Source organism: Doryrhamphus excisus, chromosome 14 (assembly GCF_030265055.1).
Source record: "Doryrhamphus excisus isolate RoL2022-K1 chromosome 14, RoL_Dexc_1.0, whole genome shotgun sequence".
NCBI lineage: Eukaryota > Metazoa > Chordata > Actinopteri > Syngnathiformes > Syngnathidae > Doryrhamphus > Doryrhamphus excisus.
This window is the reverse complement of record NC_080479.1, coordinates 19,351,774-19,371,817: the sequence shown is the minus strand read 5'-3', so window position 1 is coordinate 19,371,817 and position 20,044 is coordinate 19,351,774. Positions and strand designations below refer to the sequence as shown.

At 41.8% G+C, this 20,044-nt stretch overlaps 2 protein-coding genes across 3 annotated transcripts; both read right to left on the bottom strand.

Moving 5' to 3' along the window:
• LOC131101578 (sestrin-2-like) lies at nucleotides 1–10,360 on the bottom strand. Of its 2 annotated transcripts, none has more exons than XM_058046854.1 (11): nucleotides 9,010–9,101; nucleotides 8,312–8,377; nucleotides 7,796–7,984; nucleotides 5,649–5,831; nucleotides 5,349–5,567; nucleotides 5,146–5,278; nucleotides 4,972–5,087; nucleotides 4,813–4,896; nucleotides 3,766–3,872; nucleotides 3,542–3,686; nucleotides 1–738 (listed from the first exon to the last, which is right to left on the bottom strand). In XM_058046854.1, the coding sequence occupies exons 1-11, from the start codon at nucleotides 9,013–9,015 to the stop codon at nucleotides 652–654; spliced, it is 1,335 nt and encodes a 444-aa protein (XP_057902837.1). In that variant the 5' UTR covers nucleotides 9,016–9,101; the 3' UTR covers nucleotides 1–651. The 2 variants fall into 2 exon arrangements, with proteins under 2 accessions (XP_057902837.1, XP_057902836.1); XM_058046853.1 differs by lacking the exon at nucleotides 9,010–9,101 and adding an exon at nucleotides 9,526–10,360 and having other exon boundaries at nucleotides 2–738.
• A 441-nt stretch (nucleotides 10,361–10,801) lies between these two features.
• Nucleotides 10,802–18,421, bottom strand: LOC131101581 (cartilage matrix protein-like). Its single transcript, XM_058046859.1, has 10 exons — nucleotides 18,241–18,421; nucleotides 17,079–17,263; nucleotides 16,844–17,008; nucleotides 16,471–16,693; nucleotides 14,685–14,807; nucleotides 14,423–14,595; nucleotides 13,005–13,236; nucleotides 11,485–11,637; nucleotides 11,323–11,403; nucleotides 10,802–11,240 (listed from the first exon to the last, which is right to left on the bottom strand). The coding sequence occupies exons 1-10, from the start codon at nucleotides 18,329–18,331 to the stop codon at nucleotides 11,191–11,193; spliced, it is 1,476 nt and encodes a 491-aa protein (XP_057902842.1). The 5' UTR covers nucleotides 18,332–18,421; the 3' UTR covers nucleotides 10,802–11,190.
• Nucleotides 18,422–20,044: the final 1,623 nt, after the last annotated feature.

Sequence of the window (20,044 nt, the reverse complement as noted above, 5' to 3'; positions counted from 1 at the left end):
AAAAATGGGGGAGGTAATAAGGAGAGATGGCGCCACCGCATTCCACTTTTGCGTAACAGTAAAGATTAAGTCCGGTCGGGTGGTGACGTCACTGTACGTGCACGGACTGTTTCTATGAAGTGAGAAAAAGTTTCATACCCGGCGGCGGTAACAGTCAAGACAGTCAACGCGCTACGCTTGTCTTTGTCGACATCTAGCGGCGTATTAGCGCATTGCATCAAAAAATCACCCACCAGACCACTTTTTTTTTTTTCGCCATTTTGTAAAGTTTTTCTTTATTGTATAGAAAAATACAAGCTTTTCCTTTTCAATCTCTTTCAGTCTCAGCCGTCAGTGTGCGGAGGACGCTGACGGCCGAGTGAGTAGTCGTACGATGGGCTAAAATAGCAACATTCCCCCCTGATGGAGGCCGGTTGATATGCCGAGCCTTCACATCCTCACGTGGACTTTCAGTGCAAAATAAGTAACACATTTTAAATAGAAGGACACTGGCGCTGGCAATTTTTTTTTTTAACACTGGAACAAAAAAGGATATGCAAACACGAGCATTGACTGCATATGCGGGGAAAGGTTATTCTCTAAGGGAGGGGGTGCCGTGGTTACAACGGCAACACCGCTGGCTCAGCATCCGCGACGTTCGATCCCGTCCCGTCATCTCATGTAGTGGGTGATGGCTCGCAGGGTGTACAGCAGTGCCGCCTGCATGCGAGCCTCCATCACGATGAGGCTGGCGTGGACCTGACGTAAAGACGCACATGACATCATCACCGCATACGTACTCGAGGTCACGGCCAATGGAGCTACTCTGTTTAGATGTTCTTTCTCGTGATATGATGACATCTAAACGGGGTTTCTTTGTGTTATGGAAATAAAAATATATTTCAACTTTATGCTACGAAAATGACACTTTTATTCATCATCGAGGTTATGACTTTTCTCTTCATATTTTGACTTGATTCTCGTAAAATTAAAGCAGTTTTCAAGTCCATGCTACTAAAATGACTCATTTTACAACTTTATTTTGTTTTGTTTGTGTCCCATAATACTACAACTTTTTTTTTCTAAAGTATTTTTCTTTCATATTTCAACTCTATGCTACTGAAATGACATTTTGTCCTCATAATATTACAATGTTATGACTTTTTTCTTAATATTTAGATTCAGTTTTCTTAAAATTACAGCTTTTATTTCATATTTTTCCCCATTTTCCAACTAGTACTTCTTGTACATATTTATTATTACTTTATTTAGAAGTTTATTAGTATAGTAAGTTTAAAGTAGTAGTAAAGTAGTAAGTTTAAAGTATATTAGTTCAGACTAATTTTCCAAAAAATTAAACTTTATTTTGCCAGGTTTCTCATATCAAAACTTAATTTTTCAACAAAAAACATACATTTTTTTTGTTTAGATGTCAACTTTATCCTACTAAAATGATGTCATTTTTACAAGTTTATTGGCGTGAAATTGTGACTTTTTTCTCTTAATATTTTGAATTTATTCTCATAAAATGACAGCTGTTTTTTTCCCAATTTTCTGCACATTTTTATACTTTATTCCAATAATAATGCTGCTTTTTTCCCCAAAATGACAACTTTCTTTTATTTCATTTGTGTCACACAATATTGCAAAAATTTTTTCAAAGTCTCTTTTGTATTTCAACTATATTTTGTCCTCAAAATATTATGTTATGACTTTTCTCTTAGTATTTAGATTCAGTTTTCTTAAAATTACAGCTTTTATTTCATATTTTTCCCCATTTTCCAACTACTACTTCTTGTACATATTTATTATTTTTACTTTATTTTGTTTTGTTTTCTCCCTGACTAATTTTCCAAAAAATTAAACTTTATTTTGCCAGGTTTCTCATATCAAAACTTAATTAATTTTTTTTACTTTATCCTGCTAAAATGATGTCATTTTTCTTATAACATTACAAGTTTTTTGGTGTCAAATTGTGACTTTTTTCTCTTAATATTTTGAATTTATTCTCATAAAAATCTCATAAAAATTTTTCCCAATTTTCTGCATATTTTATACTTTATTCCAATAATAATGCTGCTTTTTCCCCAACCTGATTGTCCCAAAATGACAACTTTCTTTTATTTCATTTGTGTCACACAATATTGCAAATTTTTTTCAAAGTCTCTTTTGTATTTCAACTATATTTTGTCCTCAAAATATTATGTTATGATTTTTCTCTTAGTATTTAGATTCAGTTTTCTTAAAATTAGCTTTTATTTCATATTTTTCCCCATTTTCCAACTACTACATCTTGTACATATTTATTATTATTATTAAATGTCATTTTTCCTTATAACATTACAAGTTTATTGGCGTGAAATTGTGACTTTTTTCTCTTAATATTTTGAATTTATTCTCATAAAATGACAGCTGTTTTTTTCCCCAATTTTCTGCACATTTTTATACTTTATTCCAATAATAATGCTGCTTTTTCCCCAACATGATTGTCCCAAAATGACAACTTTCTTTTATTTCATTTGTGCCACTTTTTTTCAAAGTCTCTTTTGTATTTCAACTATATTTTGTCCTCAAAATATCATGTTATGACTTTTCTCTTAATATTTAGATTCAGTTTTCTTAAAATTACAGCTTTTATTTCACATTTTTCCCCATTTTCCAACTACTACTTCTTGTACATATTTATTATTATTACTTTATTTTGAAGTTTCTCCCTGAATAATTTTCCAAAAATTTAAACTTTATTTTGCCGTGTGTTTCATATCAAAACTTATTTCATTTTTTTACTTTATCTTGCTAAAATTATGTCATTTTTCCTTGCAACAAGTTTATTGGCATCAAATCGTGACTTTTTTCTCTTAATATTTTGAATTTATTCTCATAAAATGACAACTGTTTTTTATACATTTCTGTCATCTTTTTCTCAGAAAGATATTACATTTACAACATTTTATTTCATTCATATTTTTTCTCATAAATTTACGACACGAAACTTCTTGAAATGTCAGATTATTTGAATACTTTGTGGTCACAATCAACGGGGGGGGGGGACTTGTATGTGACCTTTGGCCTTGGGCAATGATAATATTACAACTTTTTTGTACGTTTTTTTTTCTCATAAATTTATGAATTTATTCCTATGAATTTATTTTTTATTTTTATAATTTATTTTTTTTTAAATATTTTAATAAAAAATTAATTAATTAAAAAATTAATAAATTATTTTATTATTTAAATAATAATAATTTTCAATTAAATAAAAATAATTTAAATTTTTTTAATCTAATGAATTTACAACATTTTTCTCATACATTTACTACTTTATTCTCTTAAATTCATTTTTTCATAAATGTATTTCATTTTTTATTTGTAAATGATTTATTTTTTCTTGAATAAAAAATATAGTAAACAAATGAGAAAAAAGTGCTAAATGGAATGTTTCTCTAAACTTCTTCTCTTACGTATTTTGACCTTCTTCTTGACGCTAATGAACAACATCTACCCGAGGATGCGTGAGGATGCGTGAGGAAGCGTGAGGAAGCGTGAGGAAGCGTGTGCGTACCTTCTCGGAGTGTCGGAAGTGTCTCCAGAAGGCATGGTAGACGCGTGCGGTGATTTGCTCGGGGTAGCAGGCCATGGTCTTGACAAACATCTTCAAGGAGCGCTCCAGCAACACGTTCACGCTGCCGTAGTCGTAGTCGTCGTATCTGAGAGCGATACAGGACCGGGGGTTGGGTAAACGGTGGCGGCGGCAGGAGGTGCGTAAAGGGGCGGAGCTTGGCTGACCGTATGCCGTAGAGGCAGTGGATGTAGTTCCACAGGGCCTTCCTCAGAGTGTGAGTGTCCACGCCCTCGTGCATGGCCATCCTGTGGTAGGTCAGGTTGCTCACCACCTGTAAAACATCCACACCTTCATTACCAGGAGTGGGATTCCAACATGTATAGCTGAAGGATGCACGGTGACACCATCTGCACCAAGATCATGTTGGAGGTCTTTGGAGCTGGTCTTCCATTTCAACGCTATGTTCCTCAGAGTGGAACCTCTCTCGGCTAGCTTTTGTATCCTTCCCCTAGACCATGATGTTGAACCATCTTTGCTCTCAGGTCATGTGACTGTTGTTTTGAGGTTACCGTGGTGCTACTCTTCAGAGAAGATGCTAATTGAAATTGGCCCCCTTAAATACGCTTTCTCGTGATTGGCTTCACTTGTGTATTCAGGTCAAAGGTCAATGAGTTCACCAAACACATTTTGTCTTCCAATAATTAGCATAATAATTAGCATTCAAGGTTGTTTGTCTATATGTGCCTTGTGATTGGCTGGCCACCAGTCCAGGGTGTACCCCGCCTCTCGCCCGAAGACAGCTGGGATAGGCTCCAGCACCCCCGCGACCCTCGTGAGGAAAAGCGGTAGAAAATGAATGAATAATTAGCATAATAATTAGTATTGAAGGTTGTTTGTCTATATGTGCCCTGTGATTGGCTGGCCACCAGTTCAGGGTGTGTGTACCCCGCCTCTTGCCCGAAGACAGCTGGGATAGGCTCCAGCACCACCCACGAAAATGAATGAATGAATAATTAGCATAGTAATTAGTATTCAAGGTTGTTTGTCTATATGTGCCCTGTGATTGGCTGGCGACCGGTCCAGGGTGTACCCCGCCTCTCGCCCGAAGACAGCTGGGATAGGCTCCAGCACCCCCCGCGACCCTGAATTAGTATTCAAATCAATAAAACAAGGGTGCCCAAATTGAGGCACCAGCCTACTTTTGTTGACATAATGATTGCCCCATTTCTGTAAATCTTATAAACTTCATTTCCCATCAAAACTTGAAATACCTGGAATTTCTCGTCCAGGAGTTGTCCCATGTCGGGCAGCAGCCTGTTGACCAGCGAGTAGCCGTGGTCTTCCCAGGAATAGTCCTGTAAACGTCCATCACATCCACATGAAGCATCACAGGGAATTCTACAGCAAGTCCTCAGGAAGAATCACAGTACCTGAGCTCTCATGGTGGGCGGGGCTTGCTCTCCTTTGGGGGCAAAGTCCTCGTACCTGTACTCGGGGTCCTCCAGAAGATGCAGCAGCGGCTCCGGCGGCGCCCCTCGCACCGCCACTGCAGAGAAGGCGGTGTCAGGCGAGTGTGACGAGCACGAGCGTGAATGTGAGCGTACCTGTCGGGATGCTCTCGCTTCGTTCCCTCTCGAAGCGGGTCACCATCTCCTCCTGCGTGCACTCCTCTTCCTGTTGCTGCAGCTCCACCATCCTCTTCATGAGCACCTCCACCTCCATGGCGCCGTCCGCCAGCTGCAGAAAAGGCGACGCAAGCGGAGGTCATGTTGCCGCGTTTGCACGTGAAGCATCAAATTCGGCTGACCTCTTGTCGGCCGTCCTCGTGGGCGGGGCTGTGCGGGCTGCCAGTCGGGTGTCCCGGCGAAGGCGGATGGAAGGTGTGGCCCGAGTCGTGGTCCGGCTCCGGGTTGATTCCGCAGCTCCACACGAAGGAGCAGAGCGAGTGGGCGTGCGCCATGAGGATGACGGCGTGAATGAGCTCGGCCAGCGACCAGCGAAGCTCGGCGCCGGGATACACCAGATCCTGCGGGGCGCATGGTTAGCCTCGGAACAACTTCCGGAGCGTTCCGGAGCGTATTGAGGGAAAGCGGGCTTGCGGCGTCACCTGGATGTGCAGCTGGGTGATGAGCCAGGGTCTGTGCGCCAGCAGCTTGTTGAGGGGGTGCAGGCTGCGTAGTTTGGCGGGGGCGTGCTGCAGGCCGCTCAGCCAGCTCTCGTCTCCGCCGGCCTCCAGGAAGCTGGTGCTGTGCTGCTGCACCACGTAGGGGCAATGGTGCCGGGCTGCCGCCTGGGAGACACGGAATTAAAAACATCCCGTGATGCTAAAGTTCATGTACGTCCCGAGAGCAGGGGAGTCCATTTTTGGAGAACGAGTTTGTATTTAAAGACAATTTGTCAGCGGTTCTCAACTGGTGGGTCACAACCCAAATGTGTTGCAGTAACTTTCCAGGTGGGTCGCAGACAGGGAGTCAAAAATTCCATGACTATATGCGATATGGGGACTCGTTTGCTCTGCTTATAGGCACCCAATACCCTGACTTTACAAGTTCATGATGACATAAGAGGAAAAAGTGCCTTCCTCAGGCTTCTCTACACATCTTAAAATGCATTCTAGAGCAGTCACCTAAAGACCTGGGTGCTCCAAGTTGGATCATTTCTTCGGCAAATAAGCTCACCTGGCATGATGTTGATTTTAAAATGCGAGTGTAAAGTTAGCATCTTTAGCATCACATAGCTAAACTAGTGTTTGTGTCCTCCTGTCCTGCTCCTTCATGTTAATACGTTGTATGCCATATATGGAGATATAAACATTAACGATATTAACTGGTGACAAATCTAGCGACAGTGACGTCGTTGGGGAGTTTTCTAGCCCGGTGACGGCACTTATTGGTGTCCATTTTGTTAAGGCAGCGGCGGAACAAAATGGCTCTCGGTCTCTTTGCTGGGGTGTCCGAGGTTCCCCTCTTCTTTTTGTTGTTTTGTCTTATGTAAGATTCTGTGATTATATGAGTGGAAAAAAATCACTTATTGAATTGATAATAAGTGATGAAAATTGATTGAAAATTAATAAGCTTTGCTTCTTCCTGCTCCTTTTCAGACATGTGTGGCAATGAGGTGTTGTGTATGTATGTATGTATGTGTGTGTATGTATATGTATGAATATGTGTATGTATGCTGCATATATATATATATATGTGTGTGTATATGTAAGTATATATAAATAGATATTGTAAGTGTATTGTATTGTGTATATGTGAGATACATACACATATATATATATATATATATATATATATATATACATATATACATATATATACACATATATACATATATATACACACATATATACATATATATATATATACACACATATATACATATATATATATACACACATATATACATATATATATATATACATACATACACATGTATACATATATATATATACACACATGTATACATATATATATATATACACACATGTATACATATATATATATATACACACATGTATACATATATATATACACACATGTATACATATATATATACACACACATATATACATATATATATACACACATATATACATATATATATACATATATATATACACACACATATATACATATATATATACATATATATATACATATATATATATATGTACATACACACACATACATATATATATATATACACACACACTATATATAATATTAGTATGCATGTCTGAAATAAATTAAGAAGAAGAAGATCTCCGACATTAAATATTACTATTCCATTTTGATGGAATGGTGGACAACAAACCATGAATCCAGATTGTAATTTTAAAACCGTTTTACTCATTTTGTTTCTCCTAACCAGATGATGTTTTATGCGACAGTATTTTATAACATCACAGGCAAATAATATGCAAACTAGACAACGATACGGATCATCTAGCGACTTCTAGCTACTGTTCTGACTGAAAAGTTGTCAACAGCGCGTCGCAGGCAGACATGCTGCCGCCGTACACGGGACACTTCATATGCTAATCTCGTTAACTTTGCATAACAACACAGCCACAAGTGTTGCTCATGTTAATGTTAGAGATGTCCTAGCAATAGCAACGACATAAAGCATTATATTTCTCTCCATGCCGTGATAAAATCAACAATGTTGCTTTTTGCTACTTTGCTGCTTAAAGCGTTAAGTTGTGGTGAAAAATGCAATACGACGACAACGTTGACGGTGTTTCCTCACCATGACGGCGATGTAGTGCCTCCAGTGACGGGGTAAGGGGCCGTCCAGCTCCAGCAAGGCATGCTGGGTCCTCAGGAAGCAGCTGAGGTAGGCAGGATGCAGCGCCATCACCATGGTGACATGGTCCACACGGCCCAGGGAGAGGAAGGATTCGATCAGAATGTCCTGGTCAGGCCTTTCTTTCAGTATCTGAAAAATAAAATCCATGCGTAAATATTTATTTTATTACATTACATCTATTTCTAGAACGTTTTGATCAGCATTTTGCCGTTTTGTGCTTGAAAAGAAACATTAGCCACAGCATTCTCTTTTTCGCTGTGAGTCAACCGATGAAGCTCTCCCACTCCGTCCTTTCGACAGAATAAGCGTGAAATCAGCGTTTTCTGTCATCCGATGACGCAACTCGACACTCCTCCGCCGTGACGCAACGGGCGCCGCAATATTGCAGCTCCTCGTTAATCAGACACAATCAAACATGGACTGCATCCGGGTGTCTTTGGTGGAGAAGTGACTCACATGTTTGGCCGGAATGAAGGCGCTGGGACCGGAGGCCAGGGCGCGAGGAACTTCAAGGCCTTGCTCCTGGCGAGGGGGGAGGGGGCACAAAGATGAGAGGTTACCTTCAGGTGGTCATGAAGGTATGGTGCAATGGTGCAAGGAGTACATGTTTAGGAACTTTGGTTCACATTTTTTGACATTATGCTTAAAGTTTCAGTGAAATTTGCATGGATCAAAATAAAAAAGGAAGTATGGTGGACTCATTCGCTGATTTTTGGTCACAAAATATATATTATTTTTTCCAACAAAAAAAGAGATTTTTTTTCCCACAAGAAACGCATCTTATTTACCATAAAACAGTAATTTTTTAACACTGGTCAGAGTCAAAAATAATCCTGTACCGTAATGGACACAATAATATGGGCTCTACTGTACAAAATGTTTTAAAATGCACTGGAAGTGGTCTGAATTTTAACTTGTTGTATTATAAAATTGTATTGTCGTCTCCACTGTGGAAAATTTGCACCTTAAAAAGTCACAAAAAGCTACTAAAGCTTAAGAAATGTAACTGATGAAGTCGTCACTTGATGGTGTCCTGTGCTAAAATGGAATCTGCATCAATAAAAAGATGAAAACTGTTATCTGATGAAACCCCGGTAAGTTTTAAGAAACATTTAAAAAGTACATTATGTAGTAAATAAAAATTAAAAACTCACCGACATTGTCACAAGGCTGAAAATTAACAAGTAAACTGCTTGATAGTCCCAGAACGAAAACTTGTTTTTTCTGACTTATAACAAGAGGGGGGCGTGGCTGCAGCCGGAGTGGGCGTGCAAAGTAGCGAAAGGGGCCGTGTTTGCTTCCGGGGTGGGCGTGTCATAGTCCCAGAACGAAAACTTGTTTTTTCTGACTTATAACAAGAGGGGGGCGTGGCTGCTAACCGGAGTGGGCGTGCAAAGTAGCGAAAGGGGCAGTGTTTGCTTCCGGGGTGGGCGTGTCTCCCGTGGCTTGTTTGTGCACACCTCGGAGTCTTGCATCACCTATTCGCACTTCGATGTCTGATGAAATAAGCAGCAATGGTCTCCACCTGACCCCCCCCCCCCCCCCTCACACCGCGATCACTTTATCGATCAGCGTCACAGTCAAATATCGATCCAAACGTTGGCGATAACAAAAGTTGAGTAATAAGCCATACGATGCTTTATGAACATGAAGCCAGCTGTTGGACTCACCTGAGCAGCCCGCAGCAGCTCCGTGGCTCTCACTCGCACCTCCGCTAACGGACAGGACGACGAGAGCCGGAGCAGATGCAGGAGCGTTTCCTTGCCCAAGCGCGTCGACCCGGGCCGGTCCAGTCCTAGACACACCAGAACCCCCTGGCTCAGCTCCTCCAGAGCCGCTGCCCTCTCCTCCTCGTCCCTGCTGCACAGCCGCGCCAGGCTCTTCATGGTGGGGGCACCGCCGTCCGTCTCGTCGGACTCGCACCGGAGGCGGCGAGTGTTACCGGAGCGGGACACCGGGCCCGATGCGCCGTCACGGTCGGGCCGGCAGGTGAAGCCGGTTTCGGTATGGCTGGCCATCTCTTCTCTGCTCGGAGTTGCGCTCGTTAGCTAGCCGCCGTTAGCCTCACCGTTACGTAGTTTATCTTGACCCCCCCGGGCTTCGCTGGTGGAGGTGTCCGCTGCTCACGTCGGTTCACTGCGCAGCCATCGGTTCAGTAAATGATTAACACCCGCGGATAACGTTCGCTGAAGCCGGATATTCGCCTTCTCATCCCGGGCGAATTGACAGCAGCCTTAGCAAGCTGGCTAAAATAAGCTAGGCTAACCGCTGTTAGCACTGCTAACTTAGCAGATGCTCCAAACTTCTTTACCGGCTCCCCGGTGAAAAATGTGTCGGTCCGGTGAACTGAACCGGGGCAGACCACTTCGAATGTGACACACAAAGACGGGAGCGGGAACCGGGCCGACGAGGAGAGACTCACAAACAAAGTTGGAAGTCGCCGGTTTCACTCAGCTGTCGCTTTCAAGCCTGGGCTGTGACGTCACTGTGACGTAGGCTGACGTTGCTACATTCAAGGATTCATTGTGAGGAAAAAGCGGTAGAAAATGAATGAATGAATGAATGATTGTTAGCCTTATTAAAAAGTCAAGAACTCGTATGTGGAAAGTAAAAAAAATGGCATAGGTAGTACAATTATTATTTAATGATGCAACAACCTTTATGAATTGAAGTGCAAAAAAAAAAACACTTGAAAATAAAACAGCGATTTTAAAAGTACATAAACACAAAAAAACCCTGTTGTAACGTTCATTCATTTTGGGGTTACATTTAAAATATAAAATGTACAAATCAAAGTATGAAATAGGAATGTTTTTGAAAAAATGTCATGTTTTCATCGGTGACACTAAAGTAACATTTCTGCAGGTCCCTGGGGTCCTTCCAGACCACCAAGTATGCCTGTTTAAAAAAAAAAAAAGCATCACAACTTTTAATGTACTTCCTGAAACACCTTTATTTAGCAAAATAAACAAACACTCTTCTAGTTAGACCTGTCTTATATTCACTTTCGCGTTGGTGTGGAGGGAAGAAGGGCCGACAGACAAAGGAAGACTGGGACCACCTCTGGGCTTTATTTCCACTGTTTCCCTATGAGGGAAGACTTTTATTAACAAAAACGCACACGCCGGCTGTGGAGGGTGACAATCACACTCAAGTCTCCACGGCAACCGGCGCTTTGTTTCCCAGGAGGCTGAGGGTGAGCGAGGACAAACGGAGGAGGAGCGGGAGGTGGTCTTCGGGGGCTACAAACGGGTCAGCGTACACACGCGCAGGTTCCTCTTCATACAAGAAGTAAATGGCGTGTGTAGGCGAGTGCGTCTTTATCGAGGGAGTCCTCAGACGATTTTGTTCTCCAACAAAGCGATCCTCTTGGACATATTCTCTAGTGAGACACCAGTTAAGGCCAACGAGAGGCAAGAAGATAAGAAAAACCAAAAACGCAACCCGTCACCTTTTGTAAAGGATATTTTTCCTGGTCAGCGCCTGCAGGGCTTCTTCTACTTTCTTTTGGAACTTAACCAGGGAGTCGCACTCGCATGGGTCCTCCTCTGTGGGGACGGGGACACAATAAAAGGTGAGATTTGACAGCGTGAGTGTGTGTGTGTGTGTGTTAAATGGGGGCGTTTCACCTTGACAGATGTTAATTTGCAGCTTCTTGGCGATCTGTGTCATCGCTTTGAAGTCGGCGGTGTAGAAGTAGTGCTCCCCGGTGGGCTCCGAGGCGATCTCCTTCAGCTCGTCCTCCACGGCGTTGCCCACGCCCACGGCGTACATCTTGAAACCTGCGACACACGCGCACACACATCTTAAAAACCACACAGGAGCTCATCTGGAGCAAGCCCAAAGGGATTAATTGCATGTTCAGTGTTTCCCCACAGGACTGAAACCTATCTGTGGCAATGGGTTAGGTCAGGGGTGGGCAAACTTTTTGACTCGCGGGCCGCATTGATATGACAAAATTTACGAGGGGGGGGGGGGGGGGGCAGACTATATATTTTACACGTAACAGTCCACCTGGTATTATTGTATCTGTAAAATTGTCATGCAATCTGCTATTATTATTTATTACTTTATATTTATATTTAAATATTTTAAAAATAATAAAATATTATAATAATTAAAATAAAATTAAAATAATAATAATTATTATTATTATGTAAAATATGCAAATATAACAATAATATTATATATAATTAATATAATAATTTGCATTAATATAATAATTATAATAATCATAATAGTTCTAATAATAATTATAATAATCTAATAATAATAATAATTATTATTATTATTATGTGCTTGTGTCTCTTTTTTCAGGAGCACTTTGTAAACAACAGACCATGTCAAACAACGAAATTGATACAACCATCAAAAGGTTGGCTCAGGCCATGATGCCAGGTTGTATGTTGAGTTTAAATGAAATACTTTGGAAAGATTGGGCGGGCCGTATTCAAACACTTGGCGGGCCGGATGTGGCCCCCGGGCCGTAGTTTGCCCACCCCTGGGTTAGGATGTCAAGTAGATAGCGTCATTGGATAATTTGCATAAATGCGGGAGACAAAAAGTGAGCAAAAACATGACAATATGTTCATTCCTTTTCTACCGCTTATCCTCACGAGGGTCGCGGAGGTGCTGGAGCCTATCCCAGCTGTCTTCGGACCGTCTACATAAACTAGGTGCAACGAAATGAAATCACATCAATCGACTACTGCTACTGCATAGCCAATAACCAACAACTAAGTGCTAAAGATAACTTGGAGCTCTAACTGCTATTTACAAGCGCCCACAAGGTATGCTGGGTAGTCCCGGGGCGAATGATGAAAGATTGCATCTCAGTGTGTGAACGTCTCTTCTTGTTTACTTACCCGACGTCCTCCCAACGTGTTTTGCAATCAAGACAAAAATGCAACAAAGACGGCGAGAGGAGAGAGTACCACAAACTACCCAGCATGCCTTGCGGCTACAGATTGTATCTGACTTTTTCCTGTCCCGTGTGCCACAGTAGCACTGCAAGTCATGTTGCTAGCTAGGTTTTTGACGTTAAAGGTTTAAAATCAAATAAAAAGTCCAGCTGGGATAGGCTCCAGCATACCTGTGACCCCAGTGAGGATAAGCGTGCCATGATGGACGCATTAAGCCACAAGCTCACCCATCTCCTTGGCCTTCCTGGCGGCGTCCCCGATGTAGTCCTGGCTGCGGCCGTCCGTGAAGACGATTCCCACCTTGGAGACCCCAGGCCGGGCCCCGTGACCGATGCTGAAGCTCTTGTCGGTCAGGTAGCGGAGGGCTTGTCCCGTCATGGTCCCCCTCTCCATGTAGGCCATCTTCTTCACCGCCTCCTTCAGGTCCCGCTTGTTGTTGTGGCGGCCCAGAGGGAACTCCTGGGGTCACGAAAAGGGGGCGGAGAGACCATATTAAAGAGAGGAAGTTCTTTTTTTAATTTGGAAACCACACCAAACTTGGATGGATTAAAAAAAAAAAGTTATTAAATTTAAAATAAAATGTAATTAAATTTAATTAAAATAAAAAAATATTAATTATACAAAAAATATTTTAAAAATTAAAAAATGTAGAAAAACGTAATGACACATGACACATTTTTTTTGCAGTGTGTGAACATGTATTGGTTTCTAGCATCCTGATTGGCTAAGAGAGAGCCCATGCATTGTGTTCAGCGTCCTGATTGGCAATCTCCTCCGTGCCTTCCTGTGTCGTCCAGAATGCATTGGGCTTTCCAAATTGATATAAATGTTCCATCGCTAGCAGTGTGACTACTAAGTGCTCTATGTTTGCAAGTGTTATCAACACCCAAATGTCGACAAAACGTTCTGGGCCCTCACACCCAAACGGGGTTGGAGGAATAAGAAGAAGAAGAAAGAGGAGAAAAATACAATGATAGGAGCAATAGGTTTTAACAAGGATATAAAAATGCTACAGTACAGTGGAACGGCAAAGAGGTCAGCGGAATGAAATACACTTGAGTGACTTTATTTGTGTCCAACCTCTTAGGTTAATCATTAAAATTCTAATGAAGCTTTGGCCCGGAGACAAATGTGAGAAAATGTTAATAAAGTGAAAATAAAACGCATGGTGAGGATTTTTACAGCCTTAAAAAACATATTCATTCATTCATTTTCTATCGCTTTTCTTCACGAGGGTCGCTGGAGCCTATCCCAGCTGTCTTCGGGCGAGAGGCGGGGTCCACCCTGGACTGGTGGCCAGCCAATCACAGGGCACATATACGTAGACAAACAACCATTCACACTCACATTCATACCTATGGACAATTTGGAGTGGCTAATTAACCTAGCATGTTTTTGGAATGTGGGAGGAAACCGGAGTACCCGGAGAAAACCCACGCAAACTCCACACAGAGATGGCCGAGGGTGGAATTGAACCGTGGTATCTTAGCTGTGAGGTCTGCATGCTAACCACTCGTCCGCCATGCAGCCTTAAAACATATTATTATAAAACAAATAAGTTAACTACTTCATGTGTTTCACTTATTGCGGGCTAAACGAGGGAACGCAGTAATACCGTAGCTACACAGTACAGAGCTGCAGGTACCTGTCGGACCAAGCTGGAGTACTGGACCAGTCCAACGTGGGCTTTGGTGTCCGAAACGTCCAGTTTGTCGACGATCTGGTTGATCCACTTCTTGACCAGTTCGAAATTCTCCGGACGCACGCTCTTGGAGCCGTCAATCAGGAAGACCACGTCTGTGGCCGAGTTGCTGCAAGCTGGTCTCACACACACGCACACACACACACACACACACAGACGTTACCCTTGTGGTTCATGCGCCGTGCTCGGATCATCATACACTCACCACTGCAGCTGCGACCATCGTCCAGGAGGGTAAAGCCTTCTTTGCAGGCGCACTTGTACGATCCGGGGGAGCTGACGCATACCTGCTGGCAGTCATGATCCCCAGTGGCGCACAGGTCCGACACTGTGTGTTTGCGTGTGGAGTTTGAGTGCGCACGCACACAAGCACACAGAAGAGGAGGAGGAGGAGGAGGAGGAGGGGAATGGGGGTTAGGAGAAACATAACAACTATGTCAGTGTGAGAATGGGAAGCTTGGATTTTAATGATCCACTGTGACCCTGCTGCCAGTCATCATCAAGGGAGCTATAAAAAGATGCTTGAATCCAGTGGATCCTTAAAACGAACCGGCTGCTGTGCTAGTTCAGAGGTGTCCAACTTTCCAGTATGAAATTGGCTTTTTGCTCATTTTTTCCTATTTTTGCTGTTTTTTTTTACATTTTCCCAGAATTTCTACAATCTTTGTAAATTTTCTTAGCATAATAATTTTATTTATTAATTTAATTATTTATTAATTTATATCATAATTATTTATACGCATTATAATAATTAATTATAATTTAATTAATTCAAAAATAATTATTAAAATAATAATAATAGTATTAATATAATTATTAATACTATACTCCCATAATAATTTGACTTTCATTCATTCATTCATTTTCTACCGCTTTTCCTCACGAGGGTCGCGGGGGGTGCTGGAGCCTATCCCAGCTGTCTTCGGGCGTAAGGCGGGGTACACCCTAGACTGGTGGCCAGCCAATCACAGGGCACATATATGTAGACAAACAACCATTCACACTCACATTCATACCTATGGACAATTTGGAGATAATTTGACTTTATTTCGTCAATATTCAAACTTTTCCCCCCAACCAGTTTTCCAAAAATGGCCATTTTATCTTTATAAAAAAGTCTTTATCATATCACCACTTTTGGTTTTTAAATCATTCGCTACCAAGGACGTATTTATACGTTTTATTCAACGCAAACGTCTAATCCCAAATACATTTTTTTTGGTAATGATGCAAGTTCCCAATAGAAGAGATCATCTCTGGTGATCTAGGCATGGCTCTTTTCCGTGTTCCAGGTATGACAGCGCTCCATGGCAAGGAGGAAGTGGAAAAGCATGGAGGAGGGGTAGCGTGCAGAAGGTTATGCATCGAAGGGAAATTGAACACGTGCACAAGCACAGTTCGGATCCAAATGTGAAAATGTTAAATGATGTTGTGGCATGATATTACTGCATAATCTCTTTATTGCCATATGACTACAACTATACTACAACTTTGTAGTATTTTGTTTGTCATAATTTTACTACTTTTAATATTTCAACTGTGTGCTATTAAAAGCGACATTACAAAATGACTACTTTTACTTGCTAGATTCCATTTTTTTAATTTAATATTTAGACTTTTGACTAAAATACCTGCAATTTTTTATTAATATTTTTAGTTGCAGGCTAATAAAAAACCAGACTTGGGACACCCCTGTACTAGTTGGTCCTGAGACCAGAGCCAAAGGGATTATGAACTAGAGGCGGACCGCCCTTGCAGCGGTGAATTTCATTCCAAGATGTTGCTCCTGTCCCCCAAGCCCTCATGCACGCTTTAATTAGCCGTGAGCCGAAGTACTAAAGGGCAGAGAGTGAAGGAGCAACACATTGCAATGAGAATAATTAAGACTAAACACCTTACCCTGTAGTCAAGGTGGAGCAGCGTGAAGCTCCACAAAGAAAAGCGAGCTAACGATGATGACACCAGCGAGCAACCAAAAATCATCATCTTACCGCAGAAGGCCTCCTGGAACTTCTTGGTCAGCTTCTCGATGACGCTGTAGCTCTCCACGTAGTCCACGTGATCGTCCAGGGGCTCGCTGGCCATCTGCTTCAGCGTGCTCATGTCCACGCGGCCCACGCCGATGGCGAAGATCTCGATGCCGGCGTCCCGGGCGCGCTGGGCGACGTCCTTCACGTTGTCTTGGGGACGCCCGTCGGTCACGATGATGGCCACCTGCCATCGGACATCAATAGACAAGTCATTATGTAGATGATGCTTCCATAGGACCGCGATCTATCTGTGGTGGCGGGTAGTGGGGGAGGTAGAGTTCCTATAGAACTGATATACTTTCAAGTAGTAACGGGGGGGGGGGGGGGGGGTGACCTTGCTGATGTCAGGAGATTTGACCCTGGCGCCCTCGCTCTCGCTGAAAGCCACATTGAGAGCAAACTGGATGGCCAGGCCTGTCATGGTCCCCGTGGAGAGGGGCTCCACTTTGGTCACGGCCTTGATGAGCCCCGCCTTGGTGCGATGAGTCTTCAGAGACACCTGAGGACCAAAAGGAAACATAAAGAAAAAAACTGAGGGCAAACAAGGCTGGATGAACTGGGAATCGTACCTCGTTCTTGACCCGACTGGCGTAGTTGACCACGCCCACGCGGGTGGCGTTGGGCCCCACGTCCAGGCCCTCGATGACCTTGGCGAGGAAGACTTTGACCTGCTCAAACTCGGAGGGGCGGACACTGCGGCTGCTGTCCACGATGAACACCAGGTCTGTGGGGCGGGTCTTGCACAGACCCGCCGCTGCAGGTAGGGGGCGACATGGAGGCCACTTGTCATGTATGCACACCTTCATAGCCAGAATGAAGGTGATGGAGGATAGTGGGAGGAGCTACAGTGCTTACCGGAATGTCGGAATGTACTTCAATTTATTTAAACTATATTAGGGAATTTTTTTATTTATTTATTTTATTATTTTATATTATTATTTTATTTTATTCCTGACACTTCTCCGTATAATAGAATAAAATGACACAATATAATAGAACATAACAATACATGGTAATACAAATAAAATACATTTAATATAATCAAAATGTAAATCAGTACTGTATAATGCAATTTAAAAACAAATATAAAATACTAATAAAATAATACATTTAAAAATACAAATTAAAAAATTAATTTAAATTTTTTTAAATATGTAAAAAAATATGTAAATATAGAAAGTACTGTACAATAATATTTTTAAAAATCTTAAATTTAAAATGAAATACAAATTTAGAAATAAATATAATACAAATGTTTAAATACTGGTACTGTATAATGCAAATTAAAAAAAATACAAATTTAACAGTAAATTAACAAATATAAAAATAAATTTTATAAATACAAAACTATAACATTAAGTGTAAGACAGAACGGGATGATAGTGCTATTTCAATAATTTCAAACAATGCAAATATAAAGAAATTTAAACATTAAACCTGAAATACAGTGTAAACTACATAAAAATACATGCCAAAAATATGTCTTTTGTGTTTTTTTTTTTAAAGCAAAATATGCCTAGGTAAGTTCTTCCTTCCAAATGTAGACATTTGTGAAACACCAGCAATCTCCCTGCTCACCCTTCACCTCTGTCCCTCCCTCAGCTTTCAGCGGACGCTCCACTACACCACCGATCACACAACACAAGCCGCTCCATCTGCATCCGTCAGCAAGCACGCACTTTACACTTTCCACAGTCCGACCCTGGTAGACTCATCCTTCCTGCTACTCACCCATGGCGGCGGCCGTGCGGAGGTCGACGGTGGCCCGGGCGCCGGTGAGGCCGAGCATCAGCACCAGGATCAGCGGCGGCGTGAGCGTCATGGCGGCAGGGATGACGGCGGTCGAGCAGACTGAAGCCAGCAGAAGGAAGGGAGAGACCGTGCAGGACCGAGGGAGTTCCTGGCGAGGGGTGACGGCCGCGGAGTGAGACTGAGGGACTCTGAGCTGAGGTTATCAATGCAAGTGCTTCACACACTCTGCCCACCGACACCCCCGCCAACACACACACACACACACACACACACACACACACACACACACACACCCTCTTTAGTTAACAGTGTTTGTGCCTTCCAGAGGGAAATACCTGCCCTGGGAGGACCTAAATGGCGGTTAAGGAAAGACAAACACACCAAGGATGGACAGGTACGTGTGTGTGTGTGTGTGTGTGTGTGTGTGTGAGACGGTACAGTATGTGTGTGTCTGACTGGGGGTACAGGAGTGGCTGGGGTTTCGGTGCAGCACCAGCTCGGATTCGGCCAAATAAACACCAACATGAATTCCTCTTTTCTCTGCACGCTCCCAAACACACATTTTTGGACGGAAGTTGGAGGAGAGACGCGGCACAGACCGCCACTGTGTGCTGCCGCCAGCCTACACCTCGGTACGTGTGTGTGTGTGTGTATGTGTGTGTGTGTGTCTTTAAAGCTTCACTATATTGAAACATACACTCGCAGGCCACTTCATTAGGTACACTTGGAATACCTGATGGGCTGTTGAGTTTGAATGAGATGATACATGACTGCTAGTACTGTCGCCCCCTATTGGTAGTGCTTTATAAGACAGGCTAGCATGCGGTCCTGATCAAAATGTTAAGAGCAGCTTAACAGCGTTGTTGACATTGTATATGTTCAGTGGTACAGGAGCGATAGGAGTAGACTCCGGAGTATAAGTTGCAGGACCAGCCAAACCATGAAAAAAAGCGAGACCAGAAAATACGGGACATTTTGCACCGTTGGATCTTAAAGGGGGTCTAAATCAGGGGTGGGCAAACTACGGCCCGGGGGCCACATGCGGCCCACCAAACGTTTGAATCCGGCCCGCCAGTTGCTTTTAAGTATTTCAACTTTTAACATACCAGCTGGCAACATGACTTTCAAGTCGGATGTCTTATTCAGTAAAAAAAAATAAATAAATAAATTCTAGTTTGATGTAGTCTGATGTTTAAAGTGCTCCTGAAAAAAGGAAACAAGAACATATAGGTGATAGTATGACAATTAAAATTAGACAAATAATTCAAGGCGTAAAATTATTAAAAATTATTAAAAATGATTAAAAATGATTAAAAATGATTAAAAATTATTAAAAATTATTAAAAATGATTAAAAATTATTTAAAAAATTATTAAAAATTATTAAAAATTATTTAAAAAATATTAGAAATTATTAAAAATTATTTAAAAATATTAAAAATATTAAAAATATTTAAATATATTAAACATCATTAAAATTATTAAAATTATTAAAATTATAAGCGTAAAATCATGTGTGTTAAATATATGTTCTGGCCCCCCGCACAATTTTGTTAACTCAATGCGGCCCATGAGTCAAAAAGTTTGCCCACCCCTGGTCTAAATACAGCCTGAAAATTAAAAAATATAAAATATGGGAGTGAGACAAAAAGTTATTTTGAGGAAGCAATTTACTGCAAACTCGCATTAAATTGAAATATCATCAACTGATCAAACGCATATCGTTATTAAGGTCACGGGGGTATGCTGGAGCCTATCCCAGCTGACTTGGGGTGAGAGGCGGG

Bases quoted from the DNA above. Each gene is read 5' to 3' on its own strand.
- LOC131101578 (XM_058046853.1), bottom strand. From the start codon at position 9,873: ATGGCCAGCCATACCGAAACCGGCTTCACCTGCCGGCCCGACCGTGAC. The intron at 8,378-9,525 runs GTGAGTCCAACA...CCCCCTCGCCAG, and splicing joins AGCTGCTGCGGGCTGCTCAG to GAGCAAGGCCTTGAAGTTCC. The intron at 5,279-5,348 runs GTCAGCCGAATT...CCTTTTCTGCAG, and splicing joins ACGAGGACGGCCGACAAGAG to CTGGCGGACGGCGCCATGGA.
- LOC131101581 (XM_058046859.1), bottom strand. From the start codon at position 18,331: ATGACGCTCACGCCGCCGCTGATCCTGGTGCTGATGCTCGGCCTCACC. The intron at 11,638-13,004 runs GTGAGCTTGTGG...CGTGTGTCGCAG, and splicing joins CAGGAAGGCCAAGGAGATGG to GTTTCAAGATGTACGCCGTG. The intron at 11,404-11,484 runs GTGAAACGCCCC...CCGTCCCCACAG, and splicing joins GCAAATTAACATCTGTCAAG to AGGAGGACCCATGCGAGTGC.